The sequence below is a fragment of the Talpa europaea genome (assembly GCF_964194135.1).
Source record: "Talpa europaea genome assembly, chromosome: 16".
Classification (NCBI taxonomy): domain Eukaryota; kingdom Metazoa; phylum Chordata; class Mammalia; order Eulipotyphla; family Talpidae; genus Talpa; species Talpa europaea.
In genome coordinates, this window is record NC_140084.1 from 44,595,775 (window position 1) to 44,616,333 (window position 20,559).

The window sequence follows — 20,559 nt, forward strand, 5'->3', positions numbered from 1 at the left end:
AGTGGGTGGGGGGCCAGGAGGGAATGGATGGAGAGTAACTCTTTGGGAACTCTGCAGCTGAGGTTTTGTGCTTTAGACAGTCTGAAAAGACACTTCCCCAAAAGGGAGGTTGGGGGTCTGTGAAGTTAAGAAACTGGAGAGTATTCAGGGAGGCCTGGGCTGCCCCCAGATGCAAGGCGCTAGGGGCCCAGTAGGACAAGCCTGAAAGAGGCTGGAGGTGGTATAAGGGGTAAGAGTTGGGGGGGGCAGGGGAGGGTACACGGGGTAACCCAGGAGACATAGAGTAAGACCTGTTTGAGCTAGAGAAGCTTGCTAGGAGGGGGAGGTGTGGAAGAGGTGACCTGGGGACACCGAAGTGAGTTAGGAGCTAAAAAGAAAGTTACTGAGAGCCCTTGAGGCTGGCAGAAGGCTGTTAAACTGAGGAGAGGGGCTGAAGGCTGTCCTCTGATGGGGGAGAGGGGCTGTGACTGGTCTCCCCACAGGGAGAGGCCAGTCTGCACAGCCAGAGGTTTACTTGGGTGTCATGAATGTGCCTGCACCCCACCTGACCCCCCACCCCCAGCGAGAAGGGCAATAGAGGGAAAAGGTGGGTGGGCACAGGGAGACAGGCGCCAGGGAGGCTTAAGGGGAGGGAGATTAACCTGCCCCGCCCCCGCCTCAGCTGATAAAGTCCCTGGCCAGGCCACGACCTTCCATCTCTGCTGCCCTGCCACGGATCCAGGTGGGTGCTCAGTGCTCAGGAGGGGAGATCCACCCCCCTCCAGGCACCAAAAAAAAGGAGGGTGAGGGGCATTGGGGGAGGGAGGGAGGAGGGGTTCCTTGATCACTGTCGCCCCCACCTCTGCCTCCAGAGTGTCCCTCCGGCCCCACCATGAGGCTCATCCTGTCGCTGTCAGTCCTGCTGGTGGTTCTGTCCGTGGTTTTGGAAGGTAAAGGTGGGGCGGGAGACTGGGAGTTAGAGATTTGGGAGCAGGAAGCAAGCCATGGGCCTGCTGTCCCGGCTTAGTGAACTCCTGAGAGCTTCAGGAGCACCCTTTGGTGCTCCGGTTTCCCTGTCATCCGCTGATAGCCCCCAGCCTCACTCCCACCTCGTCGGGTGGGTCTTAAGGATTCTCTACAAGGTGGTCTTGCAGGGGCAGATCTACTCAGGGGAGCCCTAGCAACTGATGACGTAGGATGTTTACTCCTCCAGGATTGGCTGTCATGCTTTTACCGCCTGGCAAGGGTAGGGGTGAGGAGACTAAGGAAGGGGTGTCCAGGCCTGAGAGTAAAGCAATTCCTAGCAGCTTGAGTCCCATCTGCTCCCTCCGTTCTAACACCAAGACCCCCACCAAGATCACATTCAAGGATCTTCTTTCCCATCCCTGGACTATCATTCTAAGGGCTGCCAATACTGAAATGTTGTATCCCTGTCCATATTCTGCGTAGGTCCAAGCCCAGCACAGGCAAACCCAGATATCTCGGGTACCTTGGAGAGCATCCCGGGCAAGCTGAAGGAGATTGGAAAGAACCTGGGGCAGAAGGCCCGGACAACCTTGCACCGCATCAAAGAGAGTGAATTTCCATCAAAGGCCCGGTCAGCACTCCCTCCCCTTCCCCCAACACACACATACCCAGGCATAGGAGGGCGGGGGCAGGGAGGGGGGGTTATCAATAAACAGATTAGGAAAACAGGCCCAGAGAGATTGACAAGGTTCCTGTGGTCACAGCTGGGTCTCCAGTTGCTCAGATTTGGGGCGCAGATCTCAACACACTATAGGGAAGGTCCTGCATGGTGAAAGATCCATATATGGGAACCAGACGCACCCTCTGATCCCTGCGTGATCTTGGGAGGAGAGCAGATCGCAGGAGCTTCGGTTTCTGCATCTGTAAAATGGGTTGTCCCCTGGGGAAGTAAACTAGAGGACTTGGCACATTGCTTAGCACAGTGTAAATAATGCATTCTTTAACCAATCTCGGTACCTGTGGGGAGTTAGAGAATCATTCATTCATGAACAAATATTTATCAAACATCTACTAAGTGCCAGGAACTGTTTCAGTGTTGGGATTAACAGTGGTGAATAAGATAAAGTCTCAGCCTGCCGGGAGCTGACCTTAGTAGGGGGAAGGAGAACAGACATAACCAGTGAATTTCTAGGAGATGAGTCAAACATAGCTAAGCCCTAAAAAGATAATTAGCAGGGTGGGTGTAAACAAGCCAGGCCTGGGGAGGGAGAGGCTCTTGTGAACTTGGTGATTGGATCTTTTGGAAATAGTAATACTTTAAAATGAAATCTGAATGGTCAAAAAAAAAAAAAAATCCAAACAGGCCTAGAAACTTGGGGAACATGTTCCTGGTGGAGGTGGGTGCAAAGGCCCTGAGGCAGGTAGATCTGTAGATAATTAAGGAAAGGGTGACCTTCCAGGCAAGGTGAACCGCCTGGGCAAAGGCAGGGAGGCTGGATCATGCCCTTGAGTGAGTAGGAGACAGAGAAAAGGTTGGAAGCAAGAGCTGGCAGGCCTTGAAAGCAAGGCCAGGGTCCAGTGTTCTCATCTCAAGCTCCTCTGATTCATCTGGGGAATGGAGGCATAGAAGTTGGCCATCTGGCCTCGGATGGCAGAGGCATAGAAGTTGGCCACCTGGCCCAAGGCTATTGTCTTGGGGAAGAGGAAGATCAGGGGTCAGGTAGGGAGTGGTATAAAACAGTGACCTCTTCCCCCTACATGGCCCCTCTCTCTACAGGAACTGGTTTTCAGGAGTCTTCCACAAAATAAAGGAACGTGTAAAAACTACCTTCTCCTGAACCCAGGAAGGCTACCCAGCTGCTCTGTAGCTGTGCCCCAGGAAGGGGCTCTGAGGATTTCCTCCATAATGCCCTTGCCATCTCCCCCACCCCCACACACAAACCAATAAAAATCCTGTGGAGAATGCTGACTGCTGCTTTGCTGTGAGGAGGGGACAATGGGACAGGGTCAGAGCTGCCCCATGGGGGAGGGAGGCCAAGATTCAAGTGTTTTCAACATTTTGTATTGGCCCCAGGCTGGGAACTTGTTAACTTCATAATCTCAAAAGAATCCTCCAGGAACTTGAGGCACTGAGTACTATTAATCCTGTGAAGGCTAGAGGTCCAGAGGGGTGAAGTCTCATGTGCAAGTCACAGAGCTCCTGGTACCTTCTTCCCTTGGCTTCAGATTGATTTATTACCAGGCACACAGTAGATGTTTATTACACTTTTTTGTTTGTTTGTTTGCTTATTACACTTTTAAGTGGCTCATGAAGAATGATCAGGAGCAGGGCAAATTGCAGCTTTGTTGCCTCCTACTCCAGGAAGCCCCCCCTGATCCCCAGGCTAAATCAAGCACCTCCATCCCAACCTTTCCCACTCTGTCTGGATACATCACTGTCTGCTGACAGGTCTGTCTCTGCCACTGGACTGTGAGCCCCAGAAGGACAAAGCCAGGGCTGTCATCACCCCAATGTGACCCTAGGCATAGCCCAGCATGGGATTTGGCAGGATATAGAAGCTCCATAATACTTGGTGAAATAAATAATTATGCTAAATTGGGGAGAGAGGACCCTAAACATTATTTTCTCATAAAACCCCTCTGAAGTCAGTGCTGTCTCTGCCCCTACTGAGAAACAGGCCCAAGTTAAAGTCACTTGTGTGACATCATACAACCTGAAGTGGTGAGAGTGAGGTATGACCTGGGTGGGGGGTGGTGGTGCATCATCTCTCACCTCAGCAACTATGTATATATCCCACCACTGTCCCCCCACCCCAGATGCCCACTACCATCCACCACCAAGCTGTCCCTTCCTCCCTTCCCTCTGGTAAACACCGTTCTCTTGTCAGAGTCTAAGGGTTTGTTCTTTATTTGGTTTTGTTTGCTTCATTGCTTGTTTCCCTTTATAGTCTACAGATGAGTGACGTCAGACAGTATTTGTCTTTCTCCTTCTAACTTATTTTACCCAGCATAATCCTCTCAGGATCCATCCATATTGTCAAAAATGGCAAAATTTCATCTTTTTCTTGGCTGGGTAGAATGCCATTGTGTATGCAGATCTCACCTTCTTTTTTTTTTTTTTAAAGATTTATTTATTTTTATATAAGAGCTGGGGTACAGGCCAGAGGCAGGGGAGGGTGAGAGGACTCACCAGAGACAGAGTGGGGAACAGAACAGGTAGACGACCGAAATACACTCCTGAGGGGAGCAGCGGGTGTGACAAGAGAGGTCTGATGCGCCATGTGGGAATCTCCCTGGCAGGCTGGGAATAGAACCCGCACGGCAGAGGCTGCAGACAGCCTCACAGTGCTGTGCTCAACCCACTGCGCCGCTGGGGAGGCCCATACCACACCTTCTTTATCCAGTCCTCTGCCATTTGCCACTTGAGTAGCTTCCATACCTTGGCTATTGTGAATAACGCTGCAATGAACGTGGGGGTGCACATGTCTTTTTTTTTTTAAGATTCATTTATCGATGCATACAAGAACTGGGTTGTAGGCCAGAGTTGCAGGGGAGGTGAGAGAATTCAGCAGAGACAGAGTGGGGAGCAGAACAAGCAGATCAACTGAAGTACACTGCTGAGGGGAGCAGCGGCTGAGACAGGAGAGGTCTGCTGTGCCATGTGGGTCAGCTCCCTGGCCGGCTGGGGATTGAACTTCTGCTGCAGTAGCTGGTGACAGCTTGATAGCACTGTGTCTTTAACCCCTGAGCCACCAGGGAGGCCCCACATTTTTTTTTGAGTGAGTATTTTCACTGTTTTTGAGAAACACCCAGAAGAGGGATTACTGGCCCCTCTGGTAGTTCTCTTTGGGATGTTCTAAGGACAGGACATTCCACTCTTGTTATATCCACAGTAACTGCACCAGTTTGCATCTCCAGGGCCACATTCTTACCCCACTTCCCTACCCCCCTAGTTGGCCCGCCTGCACTCCTGCTGTGACTCCACATCCCCCCAGGTGTCATTCTCATTCTATCCAGCAGATCAGAATGCTCCTGATCTCTCCTGGACATGGGGAGTCCTGCTGCCACTGGCTAGCTCAGTCTATTCTATACCAATTTAAACAAACAAACACTAATTCCTACGTACCCATTTTCTAGCATTCTGGAGTCTATCCATTTATTTTCCAAGCCTTTTCAGAAGCCCCCAGGAGAGCTCTCAGATCATTTCCTGCAGTGCCAGAGAGATGCACAGGGACAGAAAGAAGCAGGAGCAGAAAGGACAGTTCATGAGGTGAGTGAGACTCAGACTCACAGACATGGAGATGAAAACAACCTGAAGACACCAGTCTGCCCTCAGTCACCTGGCAGAAGCAGGAGAATGGAAAATACCAGGTGTGGTGAAGGTAGAGGCACCAGGGGAGGCACACAGCACACCTGGCTTTCCCTGTATCCCAGTGATGCCAACTCTGGTCCAGCACAGGGCCAGAGAAACACCAGGGCAGACAGACAGGATGCTCAATGCCTTGTTATTTGTTGGCATGGGAGCTGGCAGCCACCTGGGAGTTCATCCCTGCAGGGTAGAAGAAAAAAGGGCAGGACACCATGTGACTGCAGAAAGAACAAGCTAATACTAGCACAAGGTGGAGAGATGTAGCAGTGTAGCAAGCACGAAGTACAAAAAGCAACAGGAGAGGGCCTCCCTGGTGGCACAAGGGGTTGAGCACAGCACTATGAAGCAATTCGCGGCCTGGGCCTCTGCAGCATGAGTTTGATCCCCAGCCAGCCAGGGAGCTGCCCACATGCCATAGCAGACCTCTCTTGTCTCCCCACTGCGCCCCTCAGCAGTGTATTTCAGTCAGTCTGCCTGTTCTGCTCCCCACTCTGTCTCTGGTGAATCCTCTACCCCTGCTCCTCTGGCCTGTACCCCAGCTCTTGTATGCATAAATAAATAAATCTTTAAAAAAAAACAAAACCAAAAAGCAACAGGAGAAGGGACAGCCTTAGGCGGGCCGGTTCTTTCTGAGAGCTGCATGCCAAACACATCTGAAAGACATTTAAGAGCAGAGGGAAGGGCTTCCCTGGTGGCCTGGGGGTTAAGTCTCTATGCTAACCCTAACCCTATCACCTCTAAGGCCTGAGTTCCATCCCCAGCCAGGTGCAGCAGACCCCACATTGTGCAGCAGACCCCTCCTGTCTCAGCCACTGCTCCCCTCAGCTGTGTATTTCAGTAGATCCACCTGTCCTGCTCCCCACTCTGTCTCTGGTGAATCCTCTCACTTTCCCGTAGCCCTGGCCTGCACCCCCCACCCCCGTACTTCTACACACACACACACACACACAAGCAAAGGGAGGGGGAGGGGATCAGGAATGAGGGTGGAGAACAAAGTGAGAAATAATGCGACTCTGTACTTAACACTGTTACCTGCACCCCCGCCCCAATCAACACCCCAATCTCTGACCCTCTCTTCCCACTCAACCACCCAAGGGACCGCGCTAGAACAGAAGTCAGATTGTGCCCCTCCTTGGATCATAAAACCCACTCTCAGAGGAAAACCCGGAGATCCTAGGTCTCGGAGCTCTGCACAATCTGTCTACGCACCCCCACCTAAGGGATTGCACCTGCACTTTCATCTCAGTCACTTTCCTCCACCCTCACCTGCCCTCGGCTGGCTTCCACCTACCTTTAGGGCCTTTGACTGGCTGTTCCCCCAAGCCTGGAATGCTCTTCCCCTAGACATCCAGATATCTGCCTGGCTTAGCCCACCACCTCCAGGTCTCTGTTCAAAGCCATCCCTATTCATTGGGCTTCTGCACACAGTCTCCTATCTCCTTGGCTGCCTTTCTTTCCACTGTTTATTACCCTGTGACAGATCACAGGCTATCCCCTTGCTCATCTGCTCCAGGGTCTCCTGCTGCTGGGATGTCAAATTCATGGGAGTTGTCCTCCCTGCAGTGCCCCCAAGTGCCCAGAGTTGTGCCGGGCACCAGTGGTCACTGCAGTCATAACTTTTTTTTTTTAGATTTATTTATTTATGCGTACAAGAGCTGGGGTGTACATCAGAGGTGCCAGAGGGTGAGAGGTTTCACCAGAGACAGTGGGGAGCGGGAGCAGAACAGGCAGATCTACTGAAATACACTGCTGAGGGGAGCAGCTGGCGAGTCAAGAGAGGTCTGCTGTGCCATGTGGGTCACCTCCCTGCCTGGCCGGGGATTGAACTCCTGCGCAGCCATACTTCTTGAATCAAGGCATGCCCCTGTTTACATTCCACAGAGCAGCTGACAGGTAGATGCTTGACTGCCAGTCATTACAGTGAAAAATTCATTGATTCTAATTCTGCAATTTTCCTTTTAGCACTTTATGTTTGGAAGCAAGACAGGCTCTGGGTTTACAGCTTCTCAGACTTACAAACATACCTCCAGGACCTCAGAGAGCCAATTGTCCTGGTCATACCTAGAAAAAGAGAGGGCCAGACATGTTTTCAGAAACCTAGTAAGGTGCACTTGCAGATGGTCCCCACAGCACACACACCGGGCAGGGCAGGAATGGGGGATGGGTCCTCAGGGGTCACAGAGTACTGCCTAGAGGAGGGGACATTGCACTGAAATCTGAAAGACAATTCAGAATTAGTCAGCGAACTGAGGAAGAATGTGCTAAGCAACTCACGCCTCCCTGTGAATGTTTGCCACACAACACATGAATGGAAAACCGAATACAAAAATGAAGGGGGGGAGCATAAGAACAAACATACAGGGGCCCCAGTGGACTGTCATGAAGGATTGTGGATGCCTCAGTGGTGGGTGTGTTGTGATGATATACATTTGAAGAGGTGCAATCCTATACCTCTGAATCAAATGCCAATAAAATAAAGTTACCTCAATGAAACTCAAAAATGAATGGATGGATGAGTGATCTTTGGAAAATTTTAGCAGTGCCTGAAAAATTTAATCACGGTTATGTGAACACAGCGATTTCACACCTGGGTAGCTACCAACAAGGACCACAAACATGTTCACACAAACATTTGTGTGCGCAGATGTTCCAATTGGCATTATTCAAAATCACCAAAAAGTGGACGCTGCCTGAATGTTCATCAACTAATGAATGAATAAATAAATCCATATAGGGGCCTCCCTGGTAGCGCAAGGGGTTAAGCACTGCTCTGTGAAGCAATCCGCAGCCTCTGCAGCACAAGTTTGATCCCCGGCCGGCCAGGGAGGAACCCACATGGCGAGGCAGACCTCTCCTGTCTCATCCGCTGTTCCCCTCAGCAGTGTATATCAGTCAACCTGCCTGTTCTGTTCCCCACTCTGTCTCTGGTGAATCCTCTCACCCCCCGCATCTCTGGCCTATACCCCAGCTCTTGTATGCATAAATAAATAAATCTTTAAAAAAAATAAATCCATATAACAGATGTGCCTCCAGCATAGGTAGAGTCACATGTCACTCAATGATGGAGACATGTACTGGGAAATGAGTATTTGGGTGATTTTGCCATTGTACAAACATCATCAAGTGTAATGATACAAACCTATATACACATACCTGGGCTAGATGATACAGCCTATTGGAGCTGCTGTGGTATATGTAGTCCGTCTGTAACAAACATCATTACGTGTGAATATGTGTATTCATGTGGTGGAATATTATACAGCCGTGAAAAGGAATGAGGGACTGATGCTTCCACATGAGTGAATGGTTAAAACATGATCTTGTGGAGGGATCTCATGCCTATGACGTGTCTAGAAAAGGGGTATCTATCAAGACAGATAGAAAATTAGTGTTGCGGGCCTCCCTGGTGGCGCAGAGGTTGAGTGCTGGGTTGTGAAGCTGCCCGCAGCCTCTGCAGCGCCGGTTCGATCCCCGGCCTCTGGGTGAGGGTCCCACATGGCGCGCAGACCTCTCCTGCCACCCGCTGCTCCCCTCAGCAGTGTACTTCGGTCCTTCTGCCTGCTCTGCTCCCCGCTCTGGCTCTGGTGAATTCTCTCACCCTCCCGCGCTTCTGACTGTATCCAGTGCTTGTATGTATGTATGTATAACTCAATTCAATCAATCAATCAATAAATCTTTTAAAAAAAAAAAAGAAAATTAGTGTTGCCCTGCTGGGAGAGAAGGCAATGAAAGTGAATGCTAACGGGTAGGGGGGTGTTTCCTTTTGGGGTGATGAAATGTTCTGGAATTAATGAATGTACCCAAAACTTAAATATTTTAAAAGGATGAATTTTATGGTGTAAGAATAGCTAAATTTTTTTAAAGTGAATGGAGATGCTCCCAATGGAAGAAGAAAAAAGAAATGAAGAAAGAGAGATTTTCATCATAGACTTCCCAGCCACAACCCAAGCCCTGGGGAGGTGAGTGGTCAGGGATATGATAACAGAAGGGAGGCGGGTGCATGGTGTTCGGATTGGGGCAGGAACCCTAGTGTTAAGAGAAAGAGACGGCGTGATCTCGCAGACACAGAACTGCAGGCTCAGCAGAAGCTCCTACCCCCAGACACACACATGATGGGGTCTCAGAGCCCACAACTTCCACCCCCACTTGTGACTTCCCTCCTTGTGACTTCTCTATCTCCATTCCTCCCCCACCTGGCGGTTGTTTTTGAGCTGCCTCTGAGGTCCAACATTCAGCCTGTTCCTGTCCCCAGATGGCAAACATTGCAGGCAGCAAAGAACAAACAGCCATGCTTACCTTGGAGCTGGGGCAGGGGTCAGCAACCTCCCTATCCCGCCCCCGCCACTGCTCCAACCTCCCTCTTGCCCTCTAGAATTCCAGTGGGGAGGTGGGGGAATGGGACAGAGGTTGTACGGGCTTGGGTAGTGCAGGCAAGAGGGCCAGGTTCAAATTCACCACTTGCCAGCTGGAGAGACTTTGGTAAGCGGCCTCACCCCCACACCCCATGGGTCTCAGTTTCCTCATCTGTAAAATGGGAATATAAAGATGCCTGCCAGTCAGGGCTGTCGCAAGTCCATTCCCCGAGTTAACTTGCTAAAGTCCTGCAAGGGCACCTGGTGCTTTGTGGGTGCTCAGGAAATATGTTAGGAAACAGCAGCTGACCTTGACTGAGGGGCTTCATGGATTGTGGCGCTGCTCACTGCTCTTTTATGTTTGCAATCTCCTTTACCCTTCCAGGTAAACAGTTCACAGGCTCCCGTTCCTGGTGAAGAAACAGGCCTGGAGGCGGTAAGCAGCTTGTAGTGGGAATGAGGTGGAGTCAGACTCTGGAACCCACGTGGGGTGGTTTTTCATAACATTCGGCATGGTGATTTTTCTCCCAATTATAGCAAAAACCATAAAATTGGCCATTTTCTTTTTTTTTTTTTCAGGTCTACCAGTCAGTGGCATTAAATTTATTCACAATTTGAGCCACCATGACTAATAGGCATTACCCCAAACTCTAGGAGCTTTTACTTTGCTGGTGATTGTGAGGCGCCCCAAGGAACATTTGCTGAGCACCTACTGTTTGCCAAAGCCCAGGTAAGCCTCCCCCCTCCATGCACAGTGTTCTCAGAAGCCTTTGGGTCTGGACTGCCTGGTACAGCTGTCAGATTGTCAGGTAGTCAGATCAACCGCTTGCAGACACAGAATGCCCGGGGCAACTGGAATTTCAGATAAACAACAAATAATTTGGAGACAAGTAATTTTATTTTATTTTATAATTAAATTTATGTGTTTATTTTCTTCCATTGTTGTTCATTTTGGGGCAGTATTTGATTTCTCCCCTCAGGTGTCATCCCCGTACTTCCACCACCACCACAGTACCATGATCCATCACCACAGTCCCCTTGGCTCTTCCCTCTCCTGTTTTGACCCCACTGCCTCCCCCTCCTTGCTGTATGCTTCAGATCTCTAGTCAGCTTACAAGTTTTTAGACAAGTAATTTTAAACAACAAAAAATTCCCAATATTGCAACATACTTTTATTAAAAAAAATCATCATTAATCTGAAATTCCAATCACACTGGGTGTCCTGTTATTCTGGCAACCCTAGACCACGGATTCCAGCGCACGCGCAGTCTGCTGGCCAAGCCCTCCACCGTCTCCTGGCCGGGACCTCCAGGAGAAACAGGCTCATTTTCTTTCTGTCTGGCCTTGGCCAGAGCCAGCGAGGCTGCTGTTGACAACCTCCTACTGTGTGTGGCCAGAGCTGCCCTCTCAGGCCTCGCCAGCCTGCTCTGTGGAAGGCAGTGCTTAGCACCATCCCCGTTTAGCTGATGAAAAAATAGAGCCCCAGAGGAGGGCCTAACTTTGCCTCCAGTCACACAGGTTAAGGTGGGTGTGGTCCTGAACCCCGGATGGCCTACGGGTCCTAGAAAGGAAAGCAGTGATTTCAAACAGCCACGACCTGTGAGCACCTTTATTTCCCAGCTCCAGGTGAAGAACTTTCCTCTTTTTTTTTTTTTTTAAAGATTTATTTATTTATGCATACAAGAGCTGGGATGAAGGCCAGAGATGCGGGGGTGAGAGGCTTTACCAGAAACTGAGTAGGGTGCAGAACAGGCAGATCTACTGAGATACACTGCTGAGGGGAGCAGCGGGCGAGACAGGAGAGGTCTGCTGCGCCATGTGGGGTCAGCTCCAAGGCCGGGACTGAACTTGTGCTGCGGTGGCTGCAGATAGTTTCGCAGTGCGGTGTATAACCCCTTGGGCCACCAGGGAGGCCCTGAAGAACGTTCCTCTTATAGCAACTTCCAATTCATGCTCTGCAGTATGGACAGTGGCCCTATTTTACAGAGGAGGAAACTGAGGCCAGAAAGAGGGGTGGCCACATGGGATGGAATCAGATTCCAACCTGGTTCAGTACAGAAGGCCAAAGAGCCCTCTGCCCTCTCCTGTCAGGCTGGGGAGCTGGGAGCTGGGAAGGAGGGAGGCCAGCGGGGGGGGGGGGGCATGGCCTCTGTCACTGTCACCTGCACCTCTCTTTGAAGTCTCTGCCAAGGGGCGTGGGGAGGCAGCCAGGGGAGGGCTCTGCTCGGGGCAGCCTCCCCATCCCCCATCCTGGAGTGTTGAGCACAGAAGGACAGAGGGACAAAGCCCCCAGAAATGTCCCTCCCTGGACAAAGGCCCTGGGCCCTGCCTTCCCTGTGCTTCTTCGCTCTGGTTCTGGCCTGTGCTGTGGGTAAGGAGGAGCAGACTGGGAGAGGTGCGGGCTGGAGTATGGCTGTGTGGCCTGCGGGTTTGCAGACATGTGGGTCCGGAGGATGTGGTCTGTGGCGTGGAGATTGGTGTGCACGTCTGGGGTGGATGTGCTGAGAGCAGCTGGGCATGGAGAGTGCATGTGCGGTCGATGCAGACGCCAGTGGATGGTCCTGGAGGTGTATGCATGCACGTGTGTGTACACGTATGTACGCATATGTGCCATGTGTGTGTGAGCATAAGGTCATGCGGTCATGGTAAATGTGTGTCTGTGAAAACACAGGTACACGACTGTGTCCATGTGTGACTATATGGGGTGTTTGTGTAATTTATCTGACTCAAGTGTCCGGCCCAAGAGCAGGTGGCCAGGTGTGCTGGTTTGTGACTATGTCTGGGTTCTGCACATGCCTTTAAGGTTTTGTTTAGTGTGTCCATAATGCCCACCCTGTGTGCGGCACCATTCTGAGTTTCTCATAGGGGTGAACTGCTCCTCACCATTACCCTACGAGGTAGGTGCTTCCATCAACCCACTCTACAGAAGGAGAAACTGAGTCTCAATAGAGGCCATGGGCTGGAGACAGGGTGTCTGTGTGCGTGTGTGTACATGTGCCCTCGTCATGGCTCCTCTCTGTACATGAGGTTTTGCCCACATGTAGGGGTGCTGGACAGACAGGTGGGCACAAGAAAGGCTCCACAGGGGGAACTGGGACTCAATTAAGTCAGTCTCCATCCCTGAGGGCAGAAGGGCCTGTGCTTTCCCCCCATGGCCTGCGAGGTGGCTTAGCCATTGTAGAGGCCATGGGAGAGCAGACGGGGCCGCAGGAGGTGAAGATGGCATGAGGAGGGGAGCTAGAATGAGTGGTAGAGATTCAGAATAAGGGAGACAACAACAGGCAGACAGAGGGGTGACAGCAGGGACCACGGCGTGGAGGGCGAGAGACAACCAGTGGTCGGCAGGGGGACTTAGAGCTGGCAAGGGGCTGAACCTTGGGCCACCAGGAGGGACAATGAGGTGAGCATGGGGGACAGGGAGGAGGAGAGGTTCTGGGGTCCAGCCACCCAAGTTGCCTCTGGTCTCACCTAGAATGCCAGCAAACAATGCTTGTAGAAACCCCGAGTCCCCCACCAGAGCCAGCAAGGGGTCCCTGGAGCCTGGTTCAGGGCAAGGTGAAGGAGTTCATGGAGCCATTGGTGACCAGGACCAGAGAAAGGTGGCAGTGGTTCTGGTGAGTGTGTGTAGATGGCGGGACTCTTGCGGGGCAGGAGTGGGGGGTGAACTCCTGGGTCTTGGGAAGAGCTGGGCCTGGACTCCTGTCTGAGGGGGGGGGCTGGGGGCCTGGACTCCTGTCTGAGGGAGGGGGCGGGGGGCCTGGACTCCTGTCTGTGGGAGGAGCAGGTAAACAGCACAGAATTCTTGGAGGCAGCAAGGTCTCACTTTGAGGTCCTCCTGCAGGGGCCCTAGTGCCTTTCAGGGCTTTCTGCAGACCTACTATGAAGACCACCTGAAGGACCTCGGGCCCCGCACACGGGCCTGGCTGCGCAGCTCCAAGGACAACCTCGTCAACAAGGCCCACAGCATGTGTCCCCAGCTTTTCTGTGGGGACAGGATATAGGATGAACTTGTCTCCAGACTCTACAATAAAGAAACTCTGATCCATATCCCTGTCCGATCCCTCCCAAGACCCCAGAGGTCACCCCGCCCCCAGCAGTTAATGAGTAGAGGAAATGGTAGCTGCAGTGGAGGGACAATGGGGGGCCTTGGGGTAAGGGATCTGGGAGCTAATCCCCCTGGCACCTCCCCCACTCCCTGCTGCTGTGGGGTATGGAGGATGGGAGGCTCCAAGGCCCCTCAGTTTGGGGTGGTGGCTGAAGGCTGGAAGCAGGTGGGGTCCGCCTGCCCTTCAGTGGCCCCTCATTCACTTCTCATCTGAAGAAAACCCCAGACCCCATTCCTCGTGGGTGCCCAGGAACCCTGCCACAGCCCCCACCCAGCCTATCTCTCTCAGGGGTGAACTTTCATCGGTGGTCCTCTTGGCTTGACCTCGGGGGATGTCACTGCCCTCTCTGCCCCCACCCCACCCCCTCAGCGATGCTGTTGGCCAGGACTTTGGCCTAGGCCATGGGGTGGGGGAGGTGGATCTCAAGAGCTATAAAGCTCTTCTCTGCCCATTTAGAGCTGATAAGGAGAGCCCGCCAGAGTCCGGTAAGAGAAGGACCAAAATGGGGGCGGGGTGCCAGCAGGAAGGGGGCAAAGATGGGACAGTCAGAACCCCGCGGTCACGACATTCGATTCTGGTGCTAGAGGCCCAGAATCTAGAATCATGGACTGTTTGCCTGCGCTGTTCCCCCATGGGGAACAGGTCTTGATGTCCCCCTTTTTGAAGTCTCATCTCCAAAATGTGGGTGATTACAGGGGTGCTGGGTGCTATAGTTCCTAGGTGCATCTGGCAGAACAGAGCCTGGAGTGTGGTTTGCTCTTGGGGTGCTGTTTCTTACCCTGTCCCTCTGCTGAGATATTCCCAGGCGACACTGCCCTCCCCTGCTGCTTTGTTCTTTGTGCTTCCCTCACGTGGGCTCCGTAGACAGAGCCTTGCTCGTGCTCCCAGCAGGGCACACTGTGCTTGTCACATAGTAGGTACTCAGGGGAGGAACAAGAAGGAATGAATGGGCTGTCAGAATTAAGATGTGAAGACCAAAAGAGTAGAACCATGGAATGTTAAGACAGGGAGCCCCAAGTCCACCCATGAGGAACCTGACTTGGGGGGAGCAGGAAGGAGACCCCAGGAAGAGACACCTCCAGTGCCCCTGCCCCACACCCTCAGTTTTCCAGGTCTCCCGACGCCATGGGCATCAGATCCTTCCTCGCCTTATTTCTCCTCCTCCTACTCTTGGGATTTGGTGAGTATGGTATGGGGGTGGGGGGATGGGGGTCAGTGAGGAGGGGGTGAGCCGCAGGCATCGTCCCAGCTCAATTCTGGTTGGGCCCTGGCCCCTCCCTTGGCTGCAGCCACTCACCTCCCCTAACCTGCTCTCCCCCACAGAGGTCCAGGGGGCCTTGAGCCAAGATGAGTCTGGCCCCACCCTGCTCACCCAGATGCAAGAGTCCCTGTTCCGTTACTGGCACTCGGCCAAGAGAGCAGCCCAGGGCCTGTACGAGAACGCATACGTAACTGCCATGGACGAGAAGATCAGGTACCACTCGCTGAGGACCAGGGGGCCAGCGCCCACTTCTCCTACATCCAGGACCCCAGATTCCCAGCCCCCTTCCCCTCCCACCTCAGGGCAGGTGCCCCCTCACGATCCCAGCAGCTCAATCCTTAGCCCCCGACTCCATCAGAACCCAGATTCTGACATCTCAGCCCTGTCCTACCTAGGGGGTCGGGAGTTGGGGTTCAGTCACCACTTCTGGCAGAACACATGATTTCGGATCCCTGGGCTGTCCCCTCTTGCACCCAGGAGACCAGCTCCCAAACCCGCTGTCCTCTCTCCCCAGGGACATGTACAGCAAAAGCACAGCAGCTGTGACCACTTATGCAGGGATCTTTACAGACCAGCTCCTTTCTATGATGAAAGGAGAACAGTAACGTCGCTGGAGGAGGGGGCGGAGCCCAGACCCAGCATCCCTTGGCTCCCCAGACCTTGCTGGGGCCCATGGAGCTCAAGGTTGGTGGTCCAGACTCCAGGATACTAGCAACTCTTGCGTGATCTTATCCCAACTCTAGCCTGACTTCTTAGCAATAATAATAACAACAACAATAACAAAAAAGCCAACATTATTCTCTTGGATGTGGTTACTTTTCTGTGACCTCAGATGCTTGGTAGAGGCGGTGAGTGATTTAATCCAGCCAACATTTTTTGGGCACATATTGTACGGATGGAGGCCTCAACCGGTCAGTGGGAATAAGAAGAGGAAAAATAACAGTGACTCTAATAATGAAACTAGAAACCTTCCTTCCCTGGCTTTCTCATCTATAAAGACAGACCATGGACACAGATACTGACAGTGGCCTCCCGTAGTGCCAGACCCTGGGTCGACCCTTTAAAGGTGCCATTGCAGTGAGGGGTCCAACAGTTAGTGATGGGATGTGAGGGGGTGGGTGCTGATGCCCAGAAGTCATTGCTGAGAATAGCAATCAGTGCCCAGGTGGGCTGGGATGCAAGAGGAGAAGCCTGGACACTCTGTGCTCCATGACAATTCCTGTGGCTTCATACTAGGCCCTGGAGACACAGCAGGGAAGACAGACAGTTTTGCTTTGGAGTGATTCTGAAAAAAGCTATTGATTGGTTCTGGGCTTGGTTCCAGAGGTTTGAATGATTGCAGCTTTGTAGTATGTTTGGTTAGCTCTCCTCTCCTTATTAGTAATACTAAGAACATTTCCTAGGTGCCTACTTGGGTGCTCTTCCATCCTGAGGCCACCAATAGAGAGGTTGGGGGCAGGGATGGGGAGATACAGAGGATGGGCAAGAGAAGTAGTGGAGAAGAAAACCTCAGCCAGCCATATGGGCAATAAAGGAGAGGATGTGAAGGTATGGAGGCCTGGTGTGACCACCTGGGAAAGGTGGTGGGTTTGGGGCAGGAAGGGCTCTTTAAGGGGCTACAGGGGAGGGGGTTACAGGTTACAAAGCCTGCTGAGAAAGTGAGGGAGGAGAGAGGCCTACTCCCTCAGCCCCCAAGTTAAGGTGAGGGGATTAGTGGTTGGAATAGGCAGAGGGTATCTGGACAGGGCGGGATTGCAGGCAGAAAGTACAGGGTGTGCAAGTAAGAGCAGAGGCTCATGGCAACTGCGCTGGGGCCCATGGGGTCGGGGCTGGTGGGGGGGACGCCTGGATCCTGAGAGTGGAGCATGGCCCTAGGTCCCCAGGTCTCAGGAGTGGGCTGGCAGAGGAGGCTGGAAGGCCTGTATTTCACCTAATCTGCTTGACATTAACCTCCGGACACCCGTTCAGCCCTCAGGGCAGTTTTCCCAGGTCCTGAGGCTGGGCAGCTGTGAGGCTAGTCGAAAACAGGGGCCTTGGGGAGGGGTGGTGGGAAATGCCCCCAGGTCCCCAGAGCCTGGGAAGAGCTGAGGCTGCCAAGCCCAGGGGGTGCCGGAGGGGGGGTACCCTGGAGGAACAATCCCTGCTCTGTCCACTTGTTTCCCACGGACACAAGCCAAACCAAACCACTGCCCAGGCCAGTTCTGTTTCCAACCAATCCTGGGGCCCTTTGCAGACTCCTCCTTCCGTTCTCAGACCCCCCACCCCAGTCTCACTCTACTCAGGATCCCGGAACTGAGCCCCTGGACTCCTCCTCCCTCAGAACTTGGGCATCTGAGACCTCAGACGTCTCCCTCAGACTCAGGAGTCTGGACCCCAACCCCTTCGCCCCAGGACCCAGTAGTTCTGGTCCTCAGTCCCCTCTCCCTTAGAAGCTGAAACCTCTGCCTCTGGTCGGTGTTGGGCGTCCCCTAGTGGAGGGCAGAGTGGCTAGCTCTGGCCTAGCTCTGGCCTAGCTCTGGCCAGAGTCACCAGTTGGCAGGAATGGAAGAATTTATTTGGTCCCTCTACATACAGGGGGGAGGCCTTTGCAGGGGAGCACTACAATGTATCTGGGAGTGCCCAAGCTCCCACAGATCGGATTCTGCAATACGTGTGAGAAGGAGGGAGGTCAGGCATTTTGTTTTTAGAGCTGAGAGCGAGATGGGGTTTCAGTGAAGCTGGAAAAAATTAAGCTTCAAGATCCACCATTTGCCTGGGGTTCCCGTGGACCCCCATTTAAATATGTACTTGTGGGCCACCCTTGGTGGCTCTGGTGGTTGAGCGCAGTGCTGTGAAGCTGTCGGCAGCCTCCGCAGTGCGGGTTCGATCCTGGCCAGCCGGGCGAGAATCCCACACGGCGCAGCAGACCTCTCCTGTCTCTCCGCTGCTCCCCTCAGCAGTGTATTTCGTCAGTCTGCCTGTTCTGCTCCCCAGTGTCTCTGGTGAATCCTTTCACCCTCCCGTGCATCTGGCCTGTACCCGGGTTCTTATATGCATGAATAAGTAAATCTTGGGGGGGGGGGAATGATTTAAAAAAAAAAGATTTAAATATGTACATGTAATTTTGTATTTTTAAAAAGGGACCCACAAAATCTCAACCAGTCCCCCCCATCTGGGGACTTAAGCAACATGTTCACCCCTGGACATTAGTTTCGAGTTGGAGCACTGACATTTTTTTATAAGAGAAGGGGACTGGGAGAGAGGTTTTCTAAGTTTCCTTCTTGTATTTGTGTTGGCTTTCAGACATCAGTCATTCACCTTCTGCAATCATCCTTTTGGGCAATGCTGGGGACACTGGGAAACCCTGATAGCCTGGGGCAAGACACTCACCTTCTGCAGTGATGACATAAAGTGAAAAGGAATGGGAGGTGCTGCCTTGCCCAGCCTGGTGGGTGGTTAGGAAAGGTTTCCTGGAGGAGACCCTTGAACATTGAAAGTGCATTTTGGGATCCCACTTCTGGTCTGATAGTCTGGAAGGAAGTGCAGAGCCCTTGCATAGATGCTAGAGTTGGACCTGGCCGGCCCTGTGCTGTGAAGTCCTGAAGGAAAACCCATCACAACGTAAATGCTGTCAACAACCTCTTGATGTCTGTTGCTGACCAGAAGGCAGTTAGCTATAGGAACATCAAAACAAGTATCCCACCAAGAATCCTGTAAGCAGAATGAAGATAAAGTTTAACTACCCTGGGGCCTCCCCTGGTGGCGCAGCGGTTAAGCGCTGCCTGCAGCCTCTGCAGCACGGGTTCATTCCCCTGCTGCCGGCGGGGAGGGAGGGGGTCCCACAAAAAAAAAAAAAGGTTTAACTACCCTGATGCCTTGCCTCCCTCAACGTATAGAAAATAAAAACATAAGTCTGAGTCAGAATTGCTGGAAAAGTTTGACAGGTCAACGCCTACCAATGGAAACTACAAACCCTTTTCAAAATTTCTTGTATTGTTTCATCACTGCAGGGACATAAAGTGATTACTACCATCTTTCCTAAACTATATAATCCCATTCAAACATGGAACTGGCAGAGCAGTTCTCTCAGGACACAATCCATCAGGCCATTCCAAGGTTCACATATTCACTTTGATTTTTTTTAAAGGTTTATTTTTATTTATGCATACATACAAGAACTGGGGTATAGGCCAGAGGTGCAGGGGGTCTGTGTGTGGGGGCGGGTTGAGAGGACACCAGGCAGGAGCGGTCTGGAGCTGCACCGTGTGGGTCAGCTCCCTGGCAGGGACTGAACTCGTGCTGCAGTGGCTGCAGATAGCTTCACAGTGCTAAGACTTAACCCCTTGCGCCACCACGGAGGCCCCTTCACTTTGATTTTGTAATAAACTCGAATTACCTCTATTACTAGGATTTTATTTCACTGTACACCTTATTACTACAGAAAGTGGAAGATGGGGTTTAGGATCTCCCAAGTGCAAAGTCTGCTCTCCCTTCCGCATACTGTGTAAAGATCATAATGACTGCACAGGTAAGCCTGAGGCCTGGGGCCAGGTGCATGCATACATTCTTGGCCACACTGGACCCAATAACACGGTGGGGTAAAGGGAGGAGAGGGAAAGCGGGTACTATTGTAACACCTAGTTTATAACAGAGGAAGAAACTGGGGCTTAAAAGAGACACATCACTTATCCACGATCATTAAGACATGCGGTAGCATAATCAGGATTTAAACCTAGGTCAGACCTCCACCCAATTCACTGGTGGTCAAACAGACTGGATGGAGTCAGAGTCAGGCTTCGGTCCCCTACGCGCCTTTATTACATCCTCCCCAGGGCAGGGGCTTTTCTTTTTTTAAGATTTTATTTATTTATTTATACAAGCACTGGGTACAGTCAGAAGCGCGGGAGGGCGAGAGAATTCACCAGAGCCAGAGCAGGGAGCAGAGCAGGCAGAAGGACCGAAGTACACTGCTGAGGGGAGCAGCGGGCGGCAGGAGAGGTCTGCGCGCCATGTGGGACCCTCCTCCAGTGGCCGGGGAGCAGCCGGGGATCGAACCGGCGCCGCAGAGGCTGCGGGCAGCTTCGCAACCCAGCGCTCAGCCGCTGCGCCACCGGGGAGGCCCGGGCAGGGGCCTTTCAACACAAGTCCAGGCGTGGCGTTGTAGTAGAACATACACAGCTGAGAAAAAGTGCGGAGTTCTCGGAGCCCTGGAAGCCCAGCCCCGGGGCTGCGAGGCTGCCGGAGAGCTCAGCCCCGCCAGGGAACGCGCATGCGCCCTAACCTAGGCGGGCTGACAGGTGCCACCTGGAGGTGCGGTGGCGCGAGAAAACTGAAAGAGCAACTGAAGGCACAGAGACCGTAACCCAGGGGAACTCTTCTGGCCCCAGGGCTGGGGCCAGGAAGAGCGGTCGGGAGACGAGGCAGCCGACGCCAGGCCCTGCCCTCGGGATCCGGGGAAAGGGGCCGGGGACGCCTTTAACGGGGGGGGGGGGGCGTGGCTCGGGGGGGGCGCCTGGAAACGCTACGGGAGCCGAGAAGGCTCGAGAA

General features: G+C 52.7%; 3 protein-coding genes across 3 annotated transcripts; all 3 read left to right on the top strand.

Moving 5' to 3' along the window:
• The first annotated feature begins 219 nt into the window (after positions 1–219).
• Positions 220–2,822, top strand: APOC1 (apolipoprotein C1). The gene is made up of 5 exons (XM_084257679.1): positions 220–229; positions 662–721; positions 852–929; positions 1,429–1,576; positions 2,723–2,822. The coding sequence occupies exons 3-5, from the start codon at positions 872–874 to the stop codon at positions 2,781–2,783; spliced, it is 267 nt and encodes an 88-aa protein (XP_084113805.1). The 5' UTR covers positions 220–229; positions 662–721; positions 852–871; the 3' UTR covers positions 2,784–2,822.
• A 10,330-nt stretch (positions 2,823–13,152) lies between these two features.
• On the top strand, positions 13,153–13,667 carry APOC4 (apolipoprotein C4; the record flags this gene model as incomplete). The annotated part of the gene is made up of 2 exons (XM_084256945.1): positions 13,153–13,280; positions 13,508–13,667. The coding sequence occupies 2 exons, from the start codon at positions 13,153–13,155 to the stop codon at positions 13,665–13,667; spliced, it is 288 nt and encodes a 95-aa protein (XP_084113071.1).
• Positions 13,668–14,897: 1,230 nt separating this feature from the next.
• On the top strand, positions 14,898–15,638 carry APOC2 (apolipoprotein C2; the record flags this gene model as incomplete). Its single annotated transcript, XM_084256946.1, has 3 exons — positions 14,898–14,952; positions 15,096–15,246; positions 15,548–15,638. 3 exons carry the CDS (start codon positions 14,898–14,900, stop codon positions 15,636–15,638), a joined length of 297 nt encoding a protein of 98 aa, XP_084113072.1.
• Between the last annotated feature and the right edge of the window lie 4,921 nt (positions 15,639–20,559).

Excerpts from the sequence above, each read along its gene's own strand:
- APOC1 (XM_084257679.1), top strand. The coding sequence starts at position 872 with ATGAGGCTCATCCTGTCGCTGTCAGTCCTGCTGGTGGTTCTGTCCGTG. Across the intron at positions 930-1,428 it reads TCTGTCCGTGGTTTTGGAAG|GTCCAAGCCCAGCACAGGCA; the intron begins GTAAAGGTGGGG and ends TATTCTGCGTAG. Across the intron at positions 1,577-2,722 it reads GAATTTCCATCAAAGGCCCG|GAACTGGTTTTCAGGAGTCT; the intron begins GTCAGCACTCCC and ends CTCTCTCTACAG.